At 41.6% G+C, this 25,049-nt stretch overlaps 1 protein-coding gene across 8 annotated transcripts in view; it reads right to left on the reverse strand.

Moving 5' to 3' along the window:
• epb41a (erythrocyte membrane protein band 4.1a) overlaps positions 1 to 25,049 on the reverse strand; it is a 74,247-nt gene that overhangs the window by 14,556 nt on the left and 34,642 nt on the right. For 2 of the 8 annotated variants that reach the window (XM_082186708.1, XM_082186705.1), the window contains exons 12-16: positions 13,364 to 13,602; positions 12,480 to 12,554; positions 12,171 to 12,209; positions 7,266 to 7,328; positions 2,924 to 3,094 (exon numbers count right to left, since the gene is read on the reverse strand). In XM_082186708.1, coding sequence (XP_082042834.1) covers positions 2,924 to 3,094; positions 7,266 to 7,328; positions 12,171 to 12,209; positions 12,480 to 12,554; positions 13,364 to 13,602 — 587 coding nt within the window. Of the gene's footprint in view, positions 1 to 2,923; positions 3,095 to 7,091; positions 7,140 to 7,265; positions 7,329 to 12,170; positions 12,210 to 12,479; positions 12,555 to 13,363; positions 13,603 to 25,049 lie in introns of all 8 variants that reach the window. The other 6 variants (XM_082186707.1, XM_082186706.1, XM_082186710.1 and 3 more) reach the window with 6 other exon arrangements.

Raw genomic sequence — 25,049 nt, forward strand, 5'->3', positions numbered from 1 at the left:
TTCTGTCATCTTAATCTTGAAATAAACCGAGACGTGGATGTTAATTCATGCCGTGCAGTTGCGTTTTGTGTTTTATTGTATTTTTAAAAGAGTTTTTAGTGTTTTATTGTATTTTTAAAAGAGTTTTTAGTGTTTTATTTACGAGTTTTATTGATATAAACCCTACTTTAAAACGTTTAATATTTTTGCTCAATATATATTTAAGGCCAATAATGGGGAATGATTCCTTAAAATTTGTAAAGGAATCACAAATTGAATGATTAAGAAATCAGAACCATTCAGTTCTTTACAATTCCCATCTCTAGTGCTAACACCTAAACACAGAGATGATCAATATTAGACAAGTGTTTAAGACATCTATGGATAAGCATAAAATATACTAAATAGTTGTATTAAAATGTAACAACTTAACTAGAAGAGCACACTGTCTTGAGAGAATTTGAGAGAATGGAGGAGTGTGTCATGTGGCAGTGTATTGTGTTTAGGTCTGAGACTGGTACATGATGTAATAAGCCTCAGCAGAGGAGGGGCGTGGGTGTGCCCCTCTCTGAGCATTTCTAGACACTCCTGTTTTTGGAGAGGAGGAGGATCGAGGTGGAGATGGAGCTGTGGATGAAAGTGGAGGAGGACAGGACTGTGATCCAGGACAAGACTTTGCGAGGAGAGATGGAGGAGAGTTTACAATGGGAAGGAAAGGATGGACAACAAGAGGGAAAAATGGGGGATCAGTTTCTTATTGTTTGCTCTTCCTATTTGCTTTTTTACTACGTTTTCCTTTTATACTTACTTTGGTTGTCAATGAACTAACAGACTCATGCAGCTTATTTATGCAGTGTAATCCAGCCATGCGATTGGCAGATCAAAGCAGAATAAAGCCGTCAGTAGCCATTCAGAGAGCAGCAGCAGTAGTATAAAGGGCAGAGCTTTGGCAGAGGGCGTGGTCAGGGGGGTCTATAAAAGCTGCAGGCAGTGAGCAGATTCAGAGAGAGAGGAGTTCTCCTACTCTGACTGGGTCATGACCATAGCGTCCAGCGGCCATTTATGCTTCTGCTTGTGTTGTTCTTTATCTACATAAGTCATAAGAGTACGTTTACCTCTGATATACCTCCCGCTACACAGTGAATGGGTAGGAGAGGAGGCATCTTCACCTATGCACACATGCCCACACACACACACACACACAAACACACTGAGAGTTTATAAATAAAGTGCTTATTGCTTATTCAGGTGTCACTGACCAACATGTGCAAGTGACCAACTAGATGCCTTTTGTATCAGTGAAAACTGCAAAATAAAACCAAATTATTTTTAGTCTCTTATCAAGTTCCGCATAATTTATCATGTTAAAGAATCAGTTCGGCAAAAAAAATCATCATTTACTCAGCGTTATTCCAAACCTATGACTTCCTTTTTTTTCTGTGAAACACAAAAGGAGACATTTAGAAGAATAGAAGAGCTAACTGTACGACTTTAGAAGACTCGAAATATAGGATGGACTACTTGTTGGTGCGTTTGCTTCCTTTTACAGTTTGAAAACCTCAGTTTGCACGAGGTCTAATTGCATGGAAAAGAGCAACCAGCATAATTAGCCTTACAACAGCGATTACTTAACCACACTCACTGGGTAATCTATCCATCAAACAAAATGACATTGCGAATCAGCTCACTCACTGATGTACCTGATGACTTTGGAATAAATTACTTCAAATGTAATTTATCATCATTCAAAAAAACAGAAAGCACAAGCTTTTGTATCAGGTTGTTATGTTGAAACACTAAATATAACAGTATAAGTTGAGAAAATAGTGAAACTAAAAGGGGAAATCTACCCCAAGAAGTCAGACAAAATACATGTCATAATCATGGACACTGATTATCTTGGGAAACTGCCACAAAAAAAAAGGAGGTTTGTATGTCATAGACAGTTCAGTAAGTTTGACAGATAACTACAAGGCTTATCAGCACAGCGATTTGATTGGCTATTTGTGCAGTTATTTTTCAGTCATAAGATCAATTATCCTTTGTGTTCCATAGAAGAAAGAAAGTTGAGCTTCATTAGCATGAGGTGTTCATCTAATGATTCAGAATGATTTTAACAGGCTGGCAGAATATGCGTTCAGTTCCAAGTTCTGAACTTGTCTAATTTACTGTCTGTCACATCAAAAAACTGCTTTCAGGGTTGCAGAATGTGCATCATTGCACCATACTTAGGCTGTGTTATAACACGTAAAGTTTCACGTAGCACATTATTCAGTGCATCATTTTGATTAGTGGCATAAAGTCTGATTTACTTTGCACAGGAAGAGAACAGTCTGACTGAAATATAAAGTTGACCAACTAATGTTTGCCATTAAGGGGGAAAATAAAAAAATAAGATGATGATAGATAGAATAGATGAAGAATATAGAGAGAATGCAAATAATGGTATTGCAGTCTCCGAAAAAAAGCAACACTGAAGAAATGGTCGAAAAATGTGTGTAAAAAACAATAATTTCACAGAGATAACTCAGAACAGTTCTGCTCATGGATGTCTAGTTTACTCACCAGTGACCACTAAGTAAATCACTAAACTGGCAAAGTTTGGAAAAATCAGTTCTTCAAAAGTGCTCATTGCTTTAACCCAAAACCTTATCAACGCAACTTTTTGGCACTCTGATAACCTGACTACCAAAAATGTCATAGCAGTCAGTCAATTTATAGATATGGAATGTATATGAGGGGAAAAAAAGATTTTGGTCATCAATTTACCCAGTCTGAAAATGCAATGCTGCGGTATAAAACCACCACTGACAAACATGGATGACTATCAAATATATCTTCAAGAACAGGCTTTTTCAATCTTATCTTCAAGCAAGGCATACAAAGACTCTAAATCCAACAATGAAGTGTAACCTTTAACCCCGTGCGTAACCCCAGTACTCACGTCGGGCTGCAGCTGGCCATTGAAGCTGGCGGTGCGGAAGGGCGAGTGGGTGGACAGACGCTTGTCCCACTCGCTGGGCCGCGGCTCGGGCACCGACTCCATGAAGCTTCGCTTGAGCTCGCTGATACTCGTGTGATGGCGCATGATTTCTGTCTGTGTCTTTTCCACATCCTGAGAGAGAAATAGAGGTCCAGGCGGAAAGAAAGTATACCAAAAAGGTCAAAAGAAAAAGTGCAAGAGGATAGAAGAAGAGAAATTTAGGAACCGATAGCAAAATTGAGAAAAAAAAAAGAGAGAACACAGGAAGATGAAGGACAGATGAAGAGATTAAGAGAGAGAAATAACCCAATGAAGATGTCTCATTAGTTTAATGATCTTACATAAATCACTATTTTACTCTAAACTCAAGGGATGTCACATCTAGGGTTGGGAATCAAGTATTTTTATCAATACACTGGCACTGGATAATTTTAAGATGTTTGGTTCCGTTAATGATTCTTAAATCTCCACAGATTCCATCTGGGGTGGGTTGTGAGCTTGTAGTCTGAATCGATGATGGGAAAGACTGTGCATCACTCTTAAAAATAAAGGTTCCAAAATGTTTTTTTTGCAGAGATGCCATAGAAGAACTATTTTGGGTTCCTCAATAAATCTTTCAGTAAACAGTTCTTAAGAGAACCATTAAAAAAAAAAAAAAAAAAAAAAAAAAAAAATCCACTATAAATAACCTTTTGTACAATGGAAAGGTTCTTCATGGAATCATAGATGACAATTAAAAACTTTACTTTTAAAAATGTGTACATAATAATACAAGAAACAATAAATAACTGTAGATTTGTTGTTGCGTGCAAACAGTGAGGACAACACAATATAAACGTGCTGTGTTGTATAATGTGTTGTCCTCGCTGGTTGCACGCAACAACACATGTACAGTGTGTAGATATCAATGACTGAAGCAGTTATTTTTAATTAATCAGACACAAACAAGTCTTGAACTCATGGGTTTGAACTCAGCAACCAATTCACTCACTGAATCATTATTTTACATGAGTCACTAAGGAACCAAAATCATTAAATTTCTTATGATCCCCATCCCTAGTCACATCGGTTTTCAGTCAAGCGAATGTCACACACAAAGCCATTCTACAGATTGCCCATGGGCCACCAAGACACAGGTCTCTTCTCTTCCACTTTCACTGTCTTCTCATTGCATTTTCCCCTTTTTTTCACCACCCGCAGCTTGATTTGTCACCCATCATCTCCTCTCAGTGGCATCGGGTAATCAGCTATGCTCAGACACTATGACGCTATGAATATTCATTTCAGAGAGGAGTCTTTGTGACTGCTCAAAACAAACGATCCATGTGTGTACAGACAAACTGTGATTAATGAGATCGAGAGAGAGACAGACGGTCTAAAATCTCAGCTGATCTTCATTCCTTTAACTGTGGTAGACAGGTGAGACTTTGGAAATAAAATGGAGAACTGATCTGTGTCTCAGTGCCCAACAGAACATCTGCAACAGTGAAACACTCTCATGAGAAACCAGACCTCATCATCTACATTCACTGACTTAAGACTTCAGCTGAAAAAGCTACTGCATTACAGTGTGTCAAATTTAAGTTTGCAGGCTAGTAGTTTGAAACTGCTACAAATGGTTCTGTTCTTAAATCTCGTGAGCTGACAGCCTAGACAGTATTTTAAAGCATCGTAAGTGTTCTACAAAATAGGCCCAAAGTACACTTTAGTTTGGACAAGAATGCTAGCATATGTATAGTAGACGAATGCACGATCTTTCAAGGTATACTTCATTCGATAGCGTGCATGAACACAGGCATTCAACACGAGGACTAGAAAGTTTAGTTTTTGTCGAGTATTTGACAATTTGATGAGCGATAAATATTTCTTTGCTAAAGAGTTGCGTGTATCTCTTAAACCCCTCACACAAGTACTCGACAACTAATATTATTGCTTCTCCAGTAGTTTGTTGTTCCACCTTGTGGACAAAATGTGCATGTGTGAGCTGAGCGTACAGAGTATGCATGGTTAGAAAAATCTAGCTGCAAGCATACTGTACTACGCTAATGATCAAATTTACATCACATGCACTGAACACATATACATATAAAATGAAATATACTTTTGGCAATAGTCAGCAATTGTTATTCTGCCTCCAAAGAAACCTTTTTGGCAGAAATGTAAGGTAATATTTTATGTATTCTATCATTTACAGAAAATATATCAAATAATTGTTTTTACATCTATTAAAATACTGAAGCTTAGTAACATGCTAACATATTAAAATAATAAATTAAAATAATTTTGTGTGGCACTATTATGTATTAGCCCAGAAATCTTTATTTTGCAGCCAGTGTCGTTTGGCAACTCTCCGTTGGCTTGCGAGTTGGAAAAACCAAACTCTAGTCATGTCAATCACATCATGTAAGATACGGCAAAGATCCGACCGGATACAGCAAAAGTTGAATCTATCAACTAGCTCCGCTGGTGGGAAAACGCTCTGGTTGGTTGTAGCGCTATCCTATTGAGTGCAGAGGGAATTTGAAAGACAACCGTTTATCCCGCCCCTCGGATTGAGCACTGCCAATGGTGTGTTCCCAGATCCAACATCTTGATGTGGGTCTGGCTTGTCAGGCTAATTATGTATAGCTTTCCTGGATTGCTTATGATGCCTTAAAAGCTAGTCTGGCAGGCAGCTCACTTTAGTTTGAAAAAGATCTCTGATGTTATTTCATTAATTAAAATCTAGATGAGGTGGTAATCATGTAAGCACTTCATCGGTTTTAACATTAGCTGTTCAAGCTCCAGTGTGAACAAAGCTTGAGTTCAGACATGGGTCAAATGCTGGGTTCTGATCTCTAAACATGCTGTTTTACAAACTGGTCTATATTCCATTCTAAAGCTAGCGTACTAAATGAATCATATGCTGTCACAATTCAATGCATATGATAGATTTGACACATGTCTGTTAATCAGTTGATTTATGAAACAAAGCAAAGTGCAAAACAGTGCTTGGCTCAAACACCAACAGCAATCTTAACACTTAATATTATAATAGACACAGTGTTATACAAGATGTTTGGTCAGATACAGAGGTCACGGGGTTAGAGAAGAGGTCATGGTGTGGCTGAAGGGGTTAATGTCACAAAATACATCTGGTTGTCAGACTCATTATCAGACTCATCAGACCTCACAAGGACAACAGTAACAAACAGCTTTTGTAGCTTAAATATAAATATGTAAATATATGACTGGGACAGGCTGTATAATCTGTATAGTAGAACACTGCATATCAGTAATATAATCATGTGATCTGATAACAAATAAATAAAAACATGGTGTAGCTAAATGGACGACAATGATATTACTGTAAATCTGGCTAAACAGTACACTTTTTCTGAATATTTATGGGCTTGTCGCACTATGTTTAACCCTGGGTCAACATTTGTTTTTAACCCAGACTAAAGACCATTTTTAAGCCATGAAATTCTGAATTGGATTAAATATCAATGTGCTCAGTCACTGTGTTTAGTTTCAGTGTCCAGGCCATTAAATATACTGGGTAAACCATTAAAAATAACCGTGACAGAAAACATGAATTAGTGATGAAGAGACTATTATTGGCATTTATGTACATTAGCATATTTATGTGGTGACAATTCCACATTTGGATAGTTTTGTTCTTTTTCAATCATTAGTTTTGAACTGTTAAGCCATGACGTCAATTTGCAGGCTAGCCTGCAGGCTAAATGTAGTGTGAAATCTTAAAATCTGACCATGCAGGATTAATTTGATAATCCAGGGTAAAGTATGAAGCATGTAAACAGGAAACAAGATACAGGGTTATAAATTGTTTATTAATTTAAAGTGTGAGAAGCCCATTAGAAATATTTAGAGAAGCTGGAACAGAATAAGCATAGAGTCTACTGCTAAATGAAATAAAATGCTCTAAAGATGTATTTGTCAGTGTTTTACAACTACTTGCTGGCTAAATTTTTGTATCAGATCAATTTTGCATTAAATTATGAACTGAAGGGAAAAAAAGTAAATACATTTCATATGAAATAAGTTAACTCAAAATTCCCAATCATATATTTAATGAAATAGTGCTAAAAAAAAAGTTGAAGAATAAATAGAAGCGAGTACTTGCATTACAGTTAGTGAGGTAAATAGTGCATGCCAAGCCTTTAGGGTTAAGCTACAAAACAAAACACAAAAGAGTGTGCGGTGAGAAGAATGAAGAAAGAAACAAGATGAAACAGAATATCATGCAGTGAGACATGCAGCGGCAAAAACAAGACATTTCCAGAGTTTCAATACAAACCTCCAACATTAAATTGCTATGTTTGATATAAATAGTTTCCCCCTCAATTTTCTTAGCTCTTTTCTGTGAAGAACAGGGGGGAAAAAAGTCGGCAGTGTTTGAACGTAGAGAAAATCATGAAATGATTCTTGGGTATTTTTTTTAAAGATTTGAACTGCAGATGCATTCAGTGTGTGGGGATGTAGAGGGATGGAGACAAATCAAATATGGATGAACCACAGCAGCTAGACAGGGGGGAGAGGTCAAAGGTCAGGGGTGACAGCAAGGTCAGGAATAATTGTGCAATGGGTAAAGTTATGAAAGTGTAATGAGTTTCCAATAAACTCCTCTTTGCCATAATTTGTGAAACGTTATTCACTTTGCAACTCTCTGGTGTTATTAAATCAATGCTACATTTGATTGAGCATCCTGACCACTCTGAGCCACTCTAACACAACCAGTGTAATTCTTGTCTTGAAAATGTTTTGGATAATCTTGGTTATAAGATTAATATAAGTGAGCATTGTCTAATGTCTATAACCACATGATTAGCTAGAGTATATAAAAGCACACTACCAGTCAGCAGTTTGGACATGACCACATTTTTATTTCTCATGAACTTAAAAAGCTTTTGATCTCCAGGTTTACCCTAGTGAAAAAGAAGTGTACTTAATTGTATTGAATGTGCACTTGTAGTGTACTTTAAAATCTTAAAACTATATTTAAAAGAAGAACTACTTGCATGATATAATATGAATTAAATCACAATTAGGTACATTTAAGTGTACTTTCATGACTATGTTCATGTTTATTAACAACACAATAAACTCTTTCCCTGCAGAGTTCAGATATTCATACAACAAAATGATTTTTTGTGAAAATTAAAAAAAATGCTGGTGGTGGCTGAAAACGTAAAAAAAGAAAACGGTGTGGAAAGAGTTAAGTAAAATTTTTAAAAATGTGCTTTGAAATAATTTAAAACGCACTTTAAAGCAAAATTTTATTTTTGACTTAAAGGTATAGCGGAGAATTTTCCTGAATTTTAGAAAAGAACCGCCCTCTCCATTTTTTTAAAAAATGCACATGCGCAACACTCTACCTGCTCCCGAGAGGGAACGCCTATTAAACATGTGCACGAGAGAGCATGCACGAGCTAATCATAGCTTACATTAACTTTTACTAGCAGTGATTTTAAATGCATTTCTCCAAATAGCATGCCAAACTTTACCTGTCAAGTAGAAACTTCGCGACTGAGGCATCAGTGGGAAGCCCAACCTGTGTTCTGAGCGCACGCCATCGTGTGAATCATGCGCACGAGCACGTACGACGGCCTAACGTAAACATATCTCCAGAATGATTGACACTTAGGAGGACCAATAGTCTTGATGATCCACCCGGAAAAAGAAAATCCTCCGCTATACCTTTAATCCTGTTTTGTGCTTTAAAGAAGTATACGTATCTGAAAATGTTTACAAACACATTAAAGCACATATAAAGTATTTGATTATAATTTTAACTGTAGTATGTTATTCAATATAACATTTAAAGTGAATATATTTAAAATGTACTAAATTCTAAATTGCTTCATCATTATGAATGTGTAATTACAAATATATTTTAATACATGACATGCATGTTTCAATAGAAATTACATTAAAGTATATTTTAGTTTGCCACAAATGCTTGTCAGCACATTTGGCAGTACACTTTAACCATATTTCAAGGACAATGAAGTAATTATAAAATTACATGTAAAGATGTACTTAATTCCCACTTAAGTGGGTTAAAAGATATTCTCTTTTAATATTCACATATTCTTTTAAAGCATATTATTTCTGCAATAAGCACTCTGTTTAAAAGTATGGTTAGGATTAAATAAATGTAAATAATGCTATATGTTCCACTTTAACAACCTTTCTAGATCTTCACTTCTAGGCTAGTACGCTATTCATTGCAGTCAAGAGAAAATTATGCAAATCCCAAAACATTCTGCTGATTAAAACTTGTGTGTGGTTTTCACAAAGAAATCATAATTCATAAACAACAATTATTAAATTTGAATTTGAATTATTGAGTTTGAATAATTGAGGATAAAATTTTGAGTCACACATATTCCTGGAGTAGAGTCCTGGTGGTCTTAAAAATATGAAATCTATTGTATGTTACAGCTTTTTCTAGAGTAGGTTCTGTATAAAATGTAGCCAGTCACATTTAGTCTAGGCCTTTGGGCTTCTGGTTTTGAGAATGACACACTACACGTGCTGTCAGGTCAGCCTATGCATATTAGTCAGAGATCCATTGCTTTGCAGTCATCTTATTCTGCCAATGTTGACACTGCAAAAGCATCCAACTACACAACAAGATCAACAGTACTTCAGATACTTGCAAACTGAGGAGGCATTCACCTCTTCCCTCCCACATCCTCCCTAATGGCTAACAACTTTGCCAATATTTCACAGATCAAGTAACAAACAGCAGCAGCCAATTCTCAACACACAAAAACAACTAACAAACACCCACGACTCGCATGCAAATCTCTCCTCTCCTCTTATGGAGGCAGAGGTCTCTAAAGTTCTCCTCTCCAACCAACCTACCATTGATCCTTTTCTCTCCCATCTTTTACACAGCATCTCTCCCACCCCACAGCACTCACATGCATCATAAACGTATCACTACACACTGGAACTTTTCCCACCACATTCAGAATGGCTTGTGTAACTAACATTAAATTCCAGACCACCTGCAGACTAGTCTGTCTTCTTCCATTCATGGCGAAAAACACTTGAGCAAGTTGTGTTCAACAAGGTTTCTCTTTTTTTCTCACAGAACAAGCTGCTAGAGAGCAATCAGTAAGGATTTAACTTGACTGACATGATTTCAAAGCGAACATTCAACTTATTCAGCCTTGCTATCCTTAAATGAAGCCTCACAGGTGGAAAGAGCATCTTAACAATAATCTGTTCTCGTTTTGTTCGACTTTGACATTGTCAGCCACTTCCTCTTTACTATCCACTCCAACTTGAGCATCACATGAATCTCTGCTTGTTTAAAGAGTCATGAAACCCTAAAACACATTTTTTGAGATGTTTGTTTGTTTGTTTGTTTGTTTGTATTGTTTTCTTCCGGTTTAAAAAGAAAATTTGAACCAACATCATAAAAAGTGCGGTAATACCGCGGTATGCGGTAATTCGTAGTGGTGATTGGCTGCCGTGGCTAGAGAGTATGCGTCTATGTTAACTGTTTCTGAGCTTTTCTCCACATTATTCATGAGAATAAACTTTTTTAATCCAATCACTGCACTGTATTATGCATGAGATTAGATTAATCTAAGATTAGTAGAGAATTCAAATGTCACAAAAGACTGTTTCGCCTCACCTCTGCCATAAGTCATAAGTGTATGTTTCTTCAGTACAGTAACACAGAAGTGTTGTTTGCATTAGGAGTTTGACTACCAACACCAAACACATACAGTATGTGCGGAGCACCACGATGAGTTTAACAACACTTGCAGTGCAGATCATAGTTCATAAATGGACCGAAACAGGCATGTTTCAAGCTTTTAAGGACATAATTCATATACTCTAGTCCTCCAAACGTAACACAGCACCATGTATGAACACATATTTCATCATGTCTTCTTCAAATGAAATATATATGTGCAAATAAGGACAGTGATCATTAACGCAAGTTCAACTTCAAAGAAGAATGGACAAAAAAGTAACTATGCCTTTATTCCTTCTGTGTTAAACTGATGTGTGTCATTTGTTCAGAGACTGTAGTACTTTTAACGTAATGAAAATCTTCCTAATTTTTCATATGGACCAATAGCTCTGCAAAGTTATAATGCTGTTTTGTTGATATTTCTAAGAATAATTTATCAAAACGTATTTGATTTGTTCATGATAGTTGTTAGTAGCAGAATTTTGTGAGTTTGTTGTCATAGGGTTATAATTTTAAAATACACCAATGAGCCCCCAACTCTGTTGTTTGGTTGTTTTTTCTCAGCTCATATTTCAATAATCATTTGTCTGTATAATGAGCGTGTTGTAGGTCTGTGTTTTATTGGTTGTCTCCCTACTTCCCATCCTCTACACTCCCACTTTTCCACAGCTTTACACATCCATTTCTTGAGTCTTTCAAATCTGAGGTGTGAACGACCAGTGCTTTAACAGGGGGGTTTCATGACACTTTAATTCCCACCTTACAGGTAAATGCTTTGGGTATCGCCGGGGTACCTCAGGGTTCAGTGCTTGGCCGTATCCTTTTTTTCAATATATACTGCTGGAATCATCCAGGGCATGGTTTTTTTAGGAAAATAGGTATGTCCAAATCTCTGACTGGTAGTGTATAAATCTCATTGATTTTGTTCTTCAGTTTTGTTATACATTAACATGTTTCTGTTGATAGAGCTTAGGTTGTTTTAAACATTCCTTAAAATATGCTTTAAATTGCTTCTCCAAAAATGTTAATGAATTAAAAGTATAAACGTATATAAAAGTGTTTATTTAAAATATTATTTATCTCAGTTGGATTTAAAGTTGGAGTAACTCAGGTTTGCAGCAGGAAAACACAGTTTGGCTTTCCTAAAAAAGAAAGTTTTGGTCTGCATCTATGTAAAAGACAGTGCAACAGACACTGCATGCTAGAGTAAATGCCACAATAACAATGTAAATGTCATAATGTTCATTCGTACTTCACTCATTCTGTAAACCTCAGTATGCACTGATTCACTGGTGCAGCCTGAATAGGTATGTATCTGACAGCTACAGCGCTGTCTGGTACAGCCTAACTCATACAAGTGCAAGCAAGATACAGCCAAAGCAGATAATAAATTATATTTTTGTTGTAAAACATGGGCAGTGAGGAAATGATGAGTACAATGGCATCGTCCTCATGCTGTGATAACTGTATGGAACAAGCTCTGACCTTCCTCATGCGCACCATCTCAGTGTCCGCCCGTGGCGACTGTTTAGACCCCAGAGGGGAAGAAAGAGAGTATGTAAGTGTCTACAAAACAAGTTACCTCTTTGCTTCTCACTTACTGCATCAAAAAACAAGATTCACGATGGTTATGATTTTCTTACAGCTGTTAATTTATGTATTAATAGTATGATACTATAATATTGTCAGCATGCACTAATATTTTAACAAGTTTATCAAATGCTTTCAAATTTGTATTTTTTTGTATGCATATTACAACAGCCTTAGTAATTGGCTGAAATCATGAGCACAAACCTGGCTCTTTCTCTCCCCATTGGTGGCCGTCACCACCGGGGCATCACGGTGCCGCCGTTCTCGCCGGGCTACCGTCTGTAGCAGCACAGAGAGAGTATGCATACTCTTGCGGTCTCAAATAGACCTAAACATCATGTCCATCTTACATGTGTGGTCTCAAATAAAGATGCTTTTTCTTTCTAATGGAACTGTAATCATTCTAGTTATGAAAAGGCCTTGTAGCTTCTTACAGGTACTTTTAGGCTTGCTTTCTGATCACTTACTCCAACAATTTAAAGGTCAGTTAGGAGTCTGTACTGCAGGTTTATAAAAAAGGTTCATGGATCAAAGTATTTCTTACATTTTGTTTAAGGGCGTTTTCACACCTGGCTCATTTGGAGCATTTGTTTAGGAACCTGGTGCACTTTCTCCCTCATTTAGGCATATATGAACACAGCAAACGTGCTCAGATCCGTACCAAAACAATCGCTCCGAGATCGCCTGAACGAGGTGGTCTCGGCCCGATTGCAAACAAACTCTGGGGTGGTTCGGTTGACGTGAGAAAGCTTTACTCACATGTGACTTGCATAAACACATTTTGGTATGCTTTGAAATGTTGCCTTGTGAAAGCAAACCGAACCAAGAATAAAATGCAACATTGTAACAAATTAAGTCCCTGTTTCGGAAAACAAAGCAAATGATCTACAGGTCTGAAAACAAGTTTCCGAGGCTTTCAACTATACTTAAACATAAAATAGGGGGCACTAAAATGATCTAAAACAAAATATGATTTTGTTCAAATAAAAACATAATTAATAAAATAAAAGCATTAATTATGATTTAAAATAAATTTCCATTAATTGTATATTGACAAACTATAGTATATATTTGTGTGTGTGCCATACCTTGATTTCAGGTGTGCCCTCTGCTTTGGTGCTGTGTGTTTTGGAGCCATCTGTCACATGGGCCTTCACCTCACTCTTCCTCTCAGAGGAGCGTAGACGGCCCGTGGGCGTGGACGTCTCTTTACGGTCAGTGCGGGCGGCAGATGCCACTGGGGAAGGAGCCACATCACCCGGGGAGATGGGAGACATAATGGGAGCGCTGACGGGACGAGCATTCTTATCTGGGGTCGAAACCATGGCTGTCAGAGAGAAATGTATGGGACAGAGGACAGATCTGTATGTTACACTAAAATCATGGAGTAAAAATAAATAAGTTCACTTTAACAGTGACAATTGTTTGAGTTTTGTCTGCTATAAAAACAGTTTAGGTGTTTACTGTGCACCTCTGATGAGAAACATAGACACACAAGCAGTAATACACATTCTTATTGTGATAATTATAAAACAATTCAAACCTAAATTAATACACTCTGAAAAAGGAGTACACTTTAGCATACTTTAAAAAAAAGAGTACTTATTATGGAAATAATACACTTTGAATTAATATACTATTAGTGAAAACTGAATGTAATGTTTTTGGACTTAAAAAAAAACATATATATTATAGTTTATATTTATAATAAATGCCACCAGATGAACTTCAGAGTGATTTTTAGCCTACGTAAGTAGGAATTAAGTACATATTTATATGTAATTTCATTATTCTGTTGCCTTTGAAATGGTTCAAGTGTACTGCCGAATTTACTAATAAACATAAAACATACTTTAATTCCATTTCTATTGAAACTTGTATGTTATGTTTTTAAATAAATTTGTAATTACACATTTGTAATGAAGTTGCATTGAAGATACCATGCAGATACCATTTTTTATATATAAACTTCAAATGTAATATTGAATAACACGCTACAGTTAAAGGGGAACAAGCCATTTCTTCACTGATTTTCCCTTTTGTTGTCCCGTGTTTTCTCAACGAGCTCCCCCTACAGCTGTGGGCCGTATATTTCACAACGCTGTAGTAAAAAAAAATCTCACTTGCGACACCCCCCTCCCCCTTTCTACCGCTGCTCATGTGCATTTGTTATTATGGGAGCCGGCCAACTTTATCGTGTGGAGCTATGTCTACCGAGGTGGGTAATACATACACAGTATCATATGGCGTGTGTGTGTTTATGTTGAATTGACGTAAAGCAGTTTGTGTTTCTCGCTCGTTCTCGCTTCTCACGAGACTTCCTATTTCCAATTTACCGGGCAAGGCAAGGCAAGTTTATTTATATAGCACATTTCATACACAATGGCAATTCAAAGTGCTTTACATAGAAGAAATTAAAATAATGAAAAGAAATAAGAATAATTAAAACAGGGACGTTAGTCCCCATGTTGCAAGGTTGGTTCTCTTACGAGAGGTCTCTCGTACTGCGTAAGATATCTTACGCTCGGGGAAAATCCTTTTTCCGCGAGATATTGAAGCCAAAAATTATCCTTAATTTTGTAATAATGCAAAACGCGTTGCAGCAGCAATGCAGACATAGGCGAGACAGCTCGCGCGCCTATTGGCTGCTCTGCGGCAACTGCAGCAGCCTATCGAGCGAGGCCTGGCGTGACGTCAGACCCAATCAGGGCACTTCGCGCCCGCTGCGTCACGTCCCGCCGAAATGGGCGTGGTCTAGGCCTATAAATATCGCTCGCAGGCAGCTATTATCTGATTTTTCATCCTTCAAGCGAAGCACACGCATCGCTGGAGCTGGATTAGGAGCCGCGCCGTCGAGAGAGAGCACCTTCAGCGGGACGAGTCACTGAAGTCGCTGGCCGCGCCGCCTTCCTGCCTTCCTGCTGCGCTTTCCGGCGCTTATATCCTTCTCTTTATTACACTGTATTTCTGTGTGTGTGTGTCGCCGCCGCGACACACATTTCTAAAAGAGCTAGCGTCTTTTTAAAGATGCCTTCCTGCGGCTCGTGCAGAGCCACACTCAGCGACGGGGACCGCCACGTGATCTGCGTTTCCTGCCTGGGTGAGGAACATGCAGCTCTCGCGCTCGCTGACGGCGGATGCCCTCACTGCGAGCTGATGGCAATGGCGACTCTGAGGACTCGCCTAGCCGTCTTCACCGAGACTGCTCCCCCGCCCGCCGCGGCGTCGCGCCGTAAAAAGCGCCGTGCCCAGCGGGCCCCGGAACCCTCCCTCAGCCGCCAAAGCTCGCCGGTTCGCCCGCTTGCTTCCCCGGCTTCTTCTGTTTCGCTTCCTGACGGACAGCGGCCGCCGTCTGCCGCCGCTTCCGTTGATATCGCGGATGAGGAAGCCCTGCTGGGAGAGGATGATTCCTGCTCTATCCTGGCGTCAGGCAGTGAGGATTGGGCGGGCTCTGAGGACCCCGCGCCCCCTGCCCGCACTTCGTCAGGCAAGAGAGCTTCCATCGAGACGGAACTCATGCGAGTACTCGCACAGGCCGCGGCGAGCCTCGGCCTCGAGTGGTCTTCGCCTGAGCAGCCCGCTCACAACCGGCTGGATGGATTTTTCCTGCCTGGGGAGCGCGCTTCACCTGTGTCCAGACCGGCGCCTTTTCTTCCTGAGTTACACGAAGAAGTCGCCAAGTCCTGGAGCGCCCCGCCCCCTATTCTGCTAGAGTGCGTCCTGCTGTTTCTTTGGCATTCTCCGCCGTTGACGATGCCAAGAACAAAGGATACCTCTCGCTGCCGCCGGTTGAAGAGGCGATAGCGGCCCACTTATGCCCGCCCTCCGCTGGACGGCGCGCTAAGCCGGCCCTACCCTCTAAAGCTTGCCGCACGACGTCGAGCTTGCTCCACCGCGCTTTCTCCGCCGCCGGGCAAGCTGCGTCAGCGTTGCATACCATGGCAACGCTCCAGATCTTCCAGGCCGATCTCCTCCGTAAGCTGGATGAGGAAGGACCTGACGCGATCTGCGTGCCGGACTTAAGGAGTGCCACGGACCTCGCCCTTCGTGCTACTAAGTCCGCAGCGCAAGCCATTGGACGGACTATGGCTTCTCTCACCGTGTCTGAGAGACATCTATGGCTGACGCTCTCGGAAATGGCCGAGTCTGAGCGCACCGCGTTCCTCGACGCCCCGCTTTCCGCCGCAGGCCTCTTCGGATCCTCCGTCAAAGATTTCGCGGAGAGATTCGCAGAGGTACAGAAAGCGTCTCAGGCTATGAAGCACTTCCTCCCGAAGCGCTCCAGCTCTGCAGCAGGCCGTGCGAAACCGTCTGCTCAGAGCTCACAGCCACAGCCACCGTCCACCGCCTCCACTTCACAGCGCCGCCAGGCCAGAAGCGCGAGACCGCGCTCCCGCTCATCCGGTCGCCGCCCCGCAGGACGCGGCCCGCGACCTAAGGTTACGGTGAAGCCCGAGGCCCCGAAGTCGTCCTAGCACAGCTAGGAAAACGACGGTGTTCCAGTCCCGCTGCGGCCGGACTCACACCAAAGCTATTCGCTCGTCCAGTTCCAGAAAATGTGACTGTTCCAGTGTTTTCTGCAGCCAACAAGTCGGTTCTGTCACCCGCTTGCCTGCACACAAATGCCGTTTTCACGGCTACCCAGATAAATCCCCAAAAGAGCGTATTTTCTGGTGTCCCGGCCACGGCCGATGGTGTTTCGTGTGTAGTAAGAATGCCCACTGCCCAGTGCCCATCCCTACACATAAGCACAGCCTGTCACACAGGGCTCGCGCACATAAAACCGACTCAGGTCGGTTGCGCTTCAAACATGGTGAATGTGCCCACTACCCAGTGCCCACTAACACCACGTTATGCATGTCTCACGGTTTCTGTAAAAACGAAACCAACGTGCACTCGCTTCACGCAAGCGAACGATGTTTTCGGTGTGATAAATGTGCCCGCTGTCCCGCGCCCACATCCACACATAGACATGACAGTTCCCACGGGAACCGCCCAGCCCTCCCCCTCGCGGTTAACCACCGTAGAGGAGTCGAGCGCGGGCAATCTGCCCGCTGTCATCAGCGCGCCCCATGCCTCAAATGTCACGAGCGACACGCTTGTGTTACAGCACACAGAAGCTTCTCCATCGCTGAGCGAGCGGAGCGCGCTTCGTATTCGACCCCTAGCTATCCATGCAGACGCATGGGCAAAGCTGCCCGGGGTTTCGAAGTGGGTGCTGAACATTATAAAAAGAGGCTATTCGCTGCAGTTTCGCCGACGCCCTCGCCGCTATGTGGCGCGCGTCGAGACCACGGTAAAAACAGAAGTAGCACATCTACTTCGAGCCGAAGTGACGAAACTATTGAGAAAAGGGGCCATAGAACCCCTCTCTCAAGATCAGAGCGAAGGAGGGCTATACAGCAGATACTTCCTGGTACCGAAAAAAGACGGGGGTCTCAGACCCATACTAGATCTAAGGCAACTGAACAAAGTGCTTGTGAAGCGACAGTTCAGGATGCTCACGACCAGGCAAATCCTTGTGCAGATTCGCCAAGGAGATTGGTTTGTGTCAATAGATCTGAAAGACGCGTATTTTCAAATACAGATAGCGTCACGTCACAGGCGATTTTTGAGATTCGCCTTCGAGGGCCAGGCATATCAGTACACAGTCCTGCCGTTCGGTTTGTCCCTAGCACCCCGTACATTTACGAAGTGCATGGACGCGGCGCTCGCACCCCTCAGAATGAGAGGCATGCGAGTGCTGAATTATTTGGACGATTGGCTGATTCTAGCGCAATCTCGCGCAGTGCTCATAGAACACACGACCATTTTACTCGATCACCTCGAGGATTTGGGTCTGAGTGTCAATTGGGCGAAGAGCTCCCTGTCACCCAGTCAGAAAATATCTTTCGACTATCACAACAGCGCGCGGTAGACATTCGACGCACAGCGAACTCTTTTCGCTGCGGCGCGTCTGTCCCGCTCAAAAGATTTCAGAAGATGCTAGGTCTCATGGCCTCAGCATCGTCAGTACTCCAGCTGGGTCTGCTCCGCATGCGCCCGCTGCAGTTTTGGCTGAAAGCGCGAGTCCCACGCAAAGCGTGGGCACCCGGTTTGCTTCGCCTCAGGGTCAATCAGAAATGCGTTACAGCTCTGAAACCCTGGAAAGCGAACGACTGGTACCAATCAGGTGTAAGCCTGGGGACTTCCTCGAGGGTGAAAGTGGTGTCCACGGACGCGTCCACCTCGGGATGGGGAGCGCTGCTCGAGGGCAGACCGTTCTTCGGCCAGTGGTCAGAACGGGAGAAGCTCCTGCACATAAACTGCCTCGAAATGCTGGCAGTGGACAACGCGCTGACGCGTTTTTGTCCCTAAAAAAAGGTCACCACGTCTTGGTCCGCTCGGACAACATGTCTGTGGTATCCTACATAAATCGCCAGGGCGGCATCAGATCCGAGAGACTGTACAGGCTGGCAGAACGCCTCCTGGTATGGGCTCAGTGCAACCTGCGCTCGCTCAGAGCAGCGCACGTGCCAGGGATCATGAATATAGGACCAGACAGACTGTCCAGGAACAATGTTCCGGCAGGCGAATGGTCCCTACACCCACAGACAGTCCAACTGCTGTGGAAGAAATTCGGCAGAGCGGAAGTGGACCTGTTTGCGTCTCAAGAAAACGCTCACTGTCAAGAATTTTTCTCCAAGAGCAGGAGCGCGCTGGCCCATGTGTGGCCCCGCCGCCCGCTCTATGCTTTTCCCCCCGTCTCTCTCCTGCCTCAAGTGATAGAACGGATCAGGGAAGAAGGATGCTCAGTACTGCTGGTAGCACCGTTCTGGAAAAACCAACCTTGGTTCCCAGCCGTGATGCAGTTAGCAAGTACTGCCCCGTGGCCAGTACCAGTGAGGAGAGATCTCCTCTCACAGGCCCGCGGCTCGATCTGGCATCCTCACCCGGATCTATGGTCCCTTCATGTCTGGGCCATCAACGGGTACATGTTGGACTCCCTAAAGGAGTATTAAACACGATCACGCAGGCTAGAGCTCCGTCTACAAGACGACTCTATTCTTCGAAATGGTCAGTGTTTTCGGGCTGGTGCACAGCCCGTGGTGTGTCACCCACAAATTGTGATGTGACGGAGGTGCTTTCCTTCCTACAAGAGCTGTTGGATGGGGGCAGGGCCCCCTCCACGCTCAAAGTTTATGTGGCGGCTATAGCAGCGTTCTCAGAAACAACGCTTGGTCAGTCAATAGGAAGGAACGATTTAGTCATCCGCTTCCTTAAAGGAGCTAAGAGACTGAATCCTCCCAGACCTCCCTCAGTCCCCGTATGGGACCTTTCTACGGTTCTGGAAGCCATGAAAGGTGCGCCATTTGAGCCTTTACAGTCAATCGATTTGAAACACCTGTCTTTCAAAACGGTGTTTTTGCTGGCTCTCGCTTCGGTGAAGCGCATAGGGGATCTGCACGCGCTCTCTGTGAGCGCGGCGTGCATGGAGTTTGGGCCCAATGACTCAAAAGTTATACTCAAACCTAAGCACGGTTATGTTCCAAAATCCCTCAACACACCGTTTAGGGCGCAGATTATCTCTCTGTCAGCCCTACCGGTCCCTGATGAGGAAAGAGACGCGAGCCTCCTTTGCCCAGTCAGGGCATTACGAGCTTATGTGTCTCGCTCGTCTGTTTTCAGACAGACGGAACAGCTCTTTGTTTCGTTTAGCGGACGTTCTAAGGGACTAGCCGCGTCGAAACAGAGCCTATCCAGATGGATAGTTGATGCTATAGCGCTGGCATACGCCTCCAAGGGCATGCAGTGCCCTTTGGGTGTCAGAGCGCATTCCACAAGAGGCATGGCCTCTTCGTGGGCTTGGTCGAGTGGGATTGCCTTGCAAGATATTTGTATGGCGGCAGGCTGGGCCTCCCCGTCTACATTTATAAGGTTTTATAACCTAGAGCAGGGGTGTCAAACTCATTTTCACTGAGGGCCACTTCAGCATTATGGCTGCCCTCAAAGGGCCGGTTGTAACTGTAAGACTTTTAAAATGTTAATATATTGTCTCTTTATTTGATTATTACTTATTTAAGTTACAAATATTGTATATGCATTTGCAGGGGTGTTTCTAGGTTTTAAAAACATCAGGGGATGAGCCCGAAACATCAGGAGCTGGGTAATAATGATTTGATACAGATAATATTGTATTATTGTATATATGCAGGGGCAAACTGGCTCAAAATTCAGCTCTGGCACTGTACTAGCCACACCAGCACACATTACCACACAGTCATGCGTATTCAAATGTGAGGTAGTTAGGGGGGTTCGGGGGCATGCTCCCCTGATAAAATTTGGATTTCTCTGACCTACATATGTGCATTTTAAGGTGTTTAAAGGCCAAATTTTTTGGGGGGATAACAATAGCTTTAAAAGCATGTCAGTGGGCAGTAGCATAAATTATTTGTCAAGATAACAGATTCTTAAAAATGAGAATGAGGATAAATGTTGCAATGAATGATCCACACTACAAAATGGAAATGCAGAATGTTTCTGCTTATTGTTGACAATACACATATTCCAAACGGGAATGGCCTTAAATGAGAAATCTTTCAAGGATTATTTTGCATAGATGTTACATTTCAATCAAAAACCAGTGCAATCTTTTTAAAACTAATCAGTTTAAAGTTCAATTGTTCACTCCTAAAGACAGTCACTTGTCGCCACCTACTGGCTTAATGATGCAAGTGGTGCAAACACAGACAAGCGGGGTGATACAAATGGTGAAAAGGCTAATACTGGTACCTATTTTAAAATAATATAAAATATCAATATATTATTCTTTAATCAGTTCTATGCAGCAGAATCAGATTTAACAGAATTTTTTTTTTTACCAATTGTCGAAATAAAGTAGGCCTATAGTACTACAAAGCTATTTTTGTCAGAGCAGGAGCAGATCAGGGAGAGGACCAGTGAACGAGAGGATCGTGATTCGTGTAATTTTACCAGTGTTGCCCAGCACGGCTATACACCATGTTACAGCAGAGTAGTAGGCCTACTATTGCAAAAAGAAACAAGTCCAGAGAAATTTCATGTCGGCAGGTTTTTTAAGCGGACTTTGCCTTTCCAATGAGCGTGAGCAGAACTCGCAACACTCACACACACACACACACACACGGACGTTGCTTGCGGAACATTGAGCAGAACGCGCTGTGGACACGGCGCGGAGAGCACAGCGCACACACACAGCGGAACCGAGGGGAACGGAACGAAGTTATGCATGTTCGGAAGCGGACTCGCACGCAAAGTCATAAAACACGCTGAGCCAGAGTCAAACCATCGCCGAACACGGAGGGGCGCGGCGGCTTTTTAGTATATTTCGGCCAAAAAACGAAAATGTTATTTTCGGCCGAAAATTTTCGGCAGCCTAAAATTGATTGCATTCCTAATTTTAAGACACCCATATGCTCTCGCGGGCCACATAAAATAATGTGGCGGGCCGGATTTGGCCCGCGGGCCTTGAGTTTGACACATGTGACCTAGAGGTTCCCGCCCTGCAGGCCAGGCTGCTGTCGGTCTAGACTACCAGTATCATCTGACCTGATGCGTTCAGCTCAGAATGCTGCGTTTACTGAGCACAGCTCAATTTTCGACAGTTTAAAGCTGGGCAAACTGTGTAAGACCCACATTTTTTCCCATCTGTTCAGGCCGTACCCCGCCCTGTCTGTATGATGAAATTTGCGTCCCTTCGACGCTACTTTATGTGGAAAAGTGAGGCTGCACCCCTCCTTCTTCCCGGACTCTCTGTGAGTTCACTGAGTGTTTGTGCACTATATGTACCCCGGGCTTTCGCCCTTGGGTCTTTGGTGTCAGATCTCAGCACGCACGGCGTTTTACACTGGGTCCCCTAGCGTAAGATATCTTACGCAGTACGAGAGACCTCTCGTAAGAGAACGTACTCGGTTACTAACGTAACCTCGGTTCTCTCTAGAAGAGGGAACGAGTACTGCGTATCTTGCCGTGCATGCACACGCTCTGGTTGCTTCGATGATGAAAAACCAGATAATAGCTGCCTGCGAGCGATATTTATAGGCCTAGACCACGCCCATTTCGGCGGGACGTGACGCAGCGGGCGCGAAGTGCCCTGATTGGGTCTGACGTCACGCCAGGCCTCGCTCGATAGGCTGCTGCAGTTGCCGCAGAGCAGCCAATAGGCGCGCGAGCTGTCTCGCCTATGTCTGCATTGCTGCTGCAACGCGTTTTGCATTATTACAAAATTAAGGATAATTTTTGGCTTCAATATCTCGCGGAAAAAGGATTTTCCCCGAGCGTAAGATATCTTACGCAGTACTCGTTCCCTCTTCTAGAGAGAACCGAGGTTACGTTAGTAACCGAGTACGTTTTCCGCTGGGGAACGATGGGGGGTGCGGGGAAAGTCACCATTCTCACCAGAACAGGTTATTTAACCATCCAAATGATTTCTAAACGGATTTATTAAATTGAAATAGTTGCCAAGTTCCCCTTTAATGAAGTACTTTACATGTGATTTACTATGTCAGTCAACACATTAAAATAAGTGTACTTCTTTAAAGCACAGCAAAAGATTTTTTAAATAATTGAAAAAGTACTTACTATAAATTTAAAAGTTTTTAATTACAAAGTGCACTTTTTAAAAATGTGTTAAGAAAAATAGTCATGAAAGTGGACTCTCTTTAAGAACACTTAATTGTATGTATGTATATATATATATATAAAACAGCATGCTGTTTTTTGGGCAAGTTAAAATAGTCTTTTGAGTCATCTCAAATATGAAACGATCTTCAAAATCATGTAAACAAAACAGATACAGTGACAGATACTGTTGTTTTTCGTAAGATTAGGAACTTTAGGAGGAAAGAAGAACAAGCTGAGGGAATAAAGCTCCACCTCAGGAAAAAGAGGTTTCTGAAAGAGTGCAGCCAAGGAGCACAAACCAATCATCCTGCAAATTTTTTTTCTCTCACTCCTTTTGAGCTGATCAAGCTCCTGTCGGCCTGTGAGAAATTCTCTGGGCAAAGCCTGACCTGACAATCAAACTGCAACATAAACAATTGCTTCAGGAACTAGAAATCTCACTCTGCATAGACTTCATTGTCTTCACAGGTACATGCTTGGAGTTGTTATCCACAAGAATAAACAATACCAAACTTACCTTCATTTAAATTTTTCAGGAACCAACTTGTTAATCAAACTCAAAACAGCAATCATTCTGTCTTGCTATTCCTTTTATAAGCATTTCAGGGAGGGTCATTTGCGAATTGCAACAACTGAAATCTTTAAAAGACTATGTAAGATTCACTTCATGGAATTTTTATGTAATAAATAACCAACGGTGTCCATCTCTGATGAATGCAGAAAGTAATTAAGTCTGGGTCCGTATTCTACCTAAGGATGAATAATTAAATGATCAGTGGGTTAACTAGGGTTGCTTTTCTGGATCACACCACTGCTGTGATTTTTCTCCCACAGTGAGTTCACCTGCACTGCCTAAAGCAACCACAGTTTATTTATACCACAAGAAAACACCTTCACTTTACCTCAGAGACACGTGGCTCTGTTCCAATCTCTAGTGAGCTGTCTCCATCTACACAGCCAGCTGCTTTAATCAAAATAAAACCACAAGAGACTGATTTGGAACACTTTCCATTGGTAGTAACTCTGAAAAGGACTGTCAGTAAATTTAAGTCTGATTTTAGCATGTTTCTAAAATGAATACTCCATACTCTATTAAACACACAAAAATTTAACTAAAATAAATATAATACATTTAATAGAACAAATACTTCTAAAAACTTTGTAGTAAAACATTTTTTTTATGAAAAAACTCCATAGTCATAGTTTTTTTCCTACGATGTAAGTCAATGGCTATACAGGCTGGTTACCAACATTCTTCAAAATATCTTCTTTTGTGTTCAGCAGAAGAACGAAACTCATACAGATTTGGAACAACTTGAGGTTGAGTAAATGATGGGAAAAAAAAAAATTGGGGGGTGAATTATCCATTTAAAGGCCAATTCACAGATGCTGACTAACGCCTACAATCACTAGATTACGGGATGGCCCCTCTCAGACATTCCATTACCTGACAAACGGCGATTGAACATGTTTAGTTTACCATAAATGCTTGTCAGTACATTAAACAGTACACTTGAACCATATTTCAAAGGCAGTGCAAGTAATTATGAAATGACATATAAACATGTTCTTAGGTGGGTCAAAAAGCACTCTAAAGTTCAGCTAATTTCATGTAATACTATAAAAAATGTATAGTACATAAATACAACTATAAAACATTTTCATTTAATTGCAAAAACATTAATTTCACACTTAAATATACTCTTTTAAAGTATTTTAAAATAAAGTACTTTTAAAGTATATTGTTTTCATAATAAGTACTCTTTTTAAAAGTATGCTGAAGTTTCCCTGTTTTTTTTAGAGTATGCATTGTGGGTTTTTATTTTTTTTCATGAAGTATGATATGTTGTTTTGGAATTTGGCCAAATGGAGGCAGCAAGAGTGTGAAATGGAGTTTAATCACATACTCATTTCAAATATACACAATTGACAACATGACTTAACATTTCTGTCCAAGAATAGCCATAGTCAAAACCCATGCTTGAAGACTGAGAAAGCTGTCCAACATATGATTGTTAGTGGGTTTGTTTGCTGTGGACACAGAGAGTAGCCTGAATGCAGAATGTATCTGTCCTTCAGTGTAAAGCCAGCAGAGACAAACGACTTCTGCTCACAGCTCAAATAAAAACAGAT

This window comes from Leuciscus leuciscus (assembly GCF_965113295.1).
Source record: "Leuciscus leuciscus genome assembly, chromosome: 12".
NCBI classification, from domain to species: domain Eukaryota; kingdom Metazoa; phylum Chordata; class Actinopteri; order Cypriniformes; family Leuciscidae; genus Leuciscus; species Leuciscus leuciscus.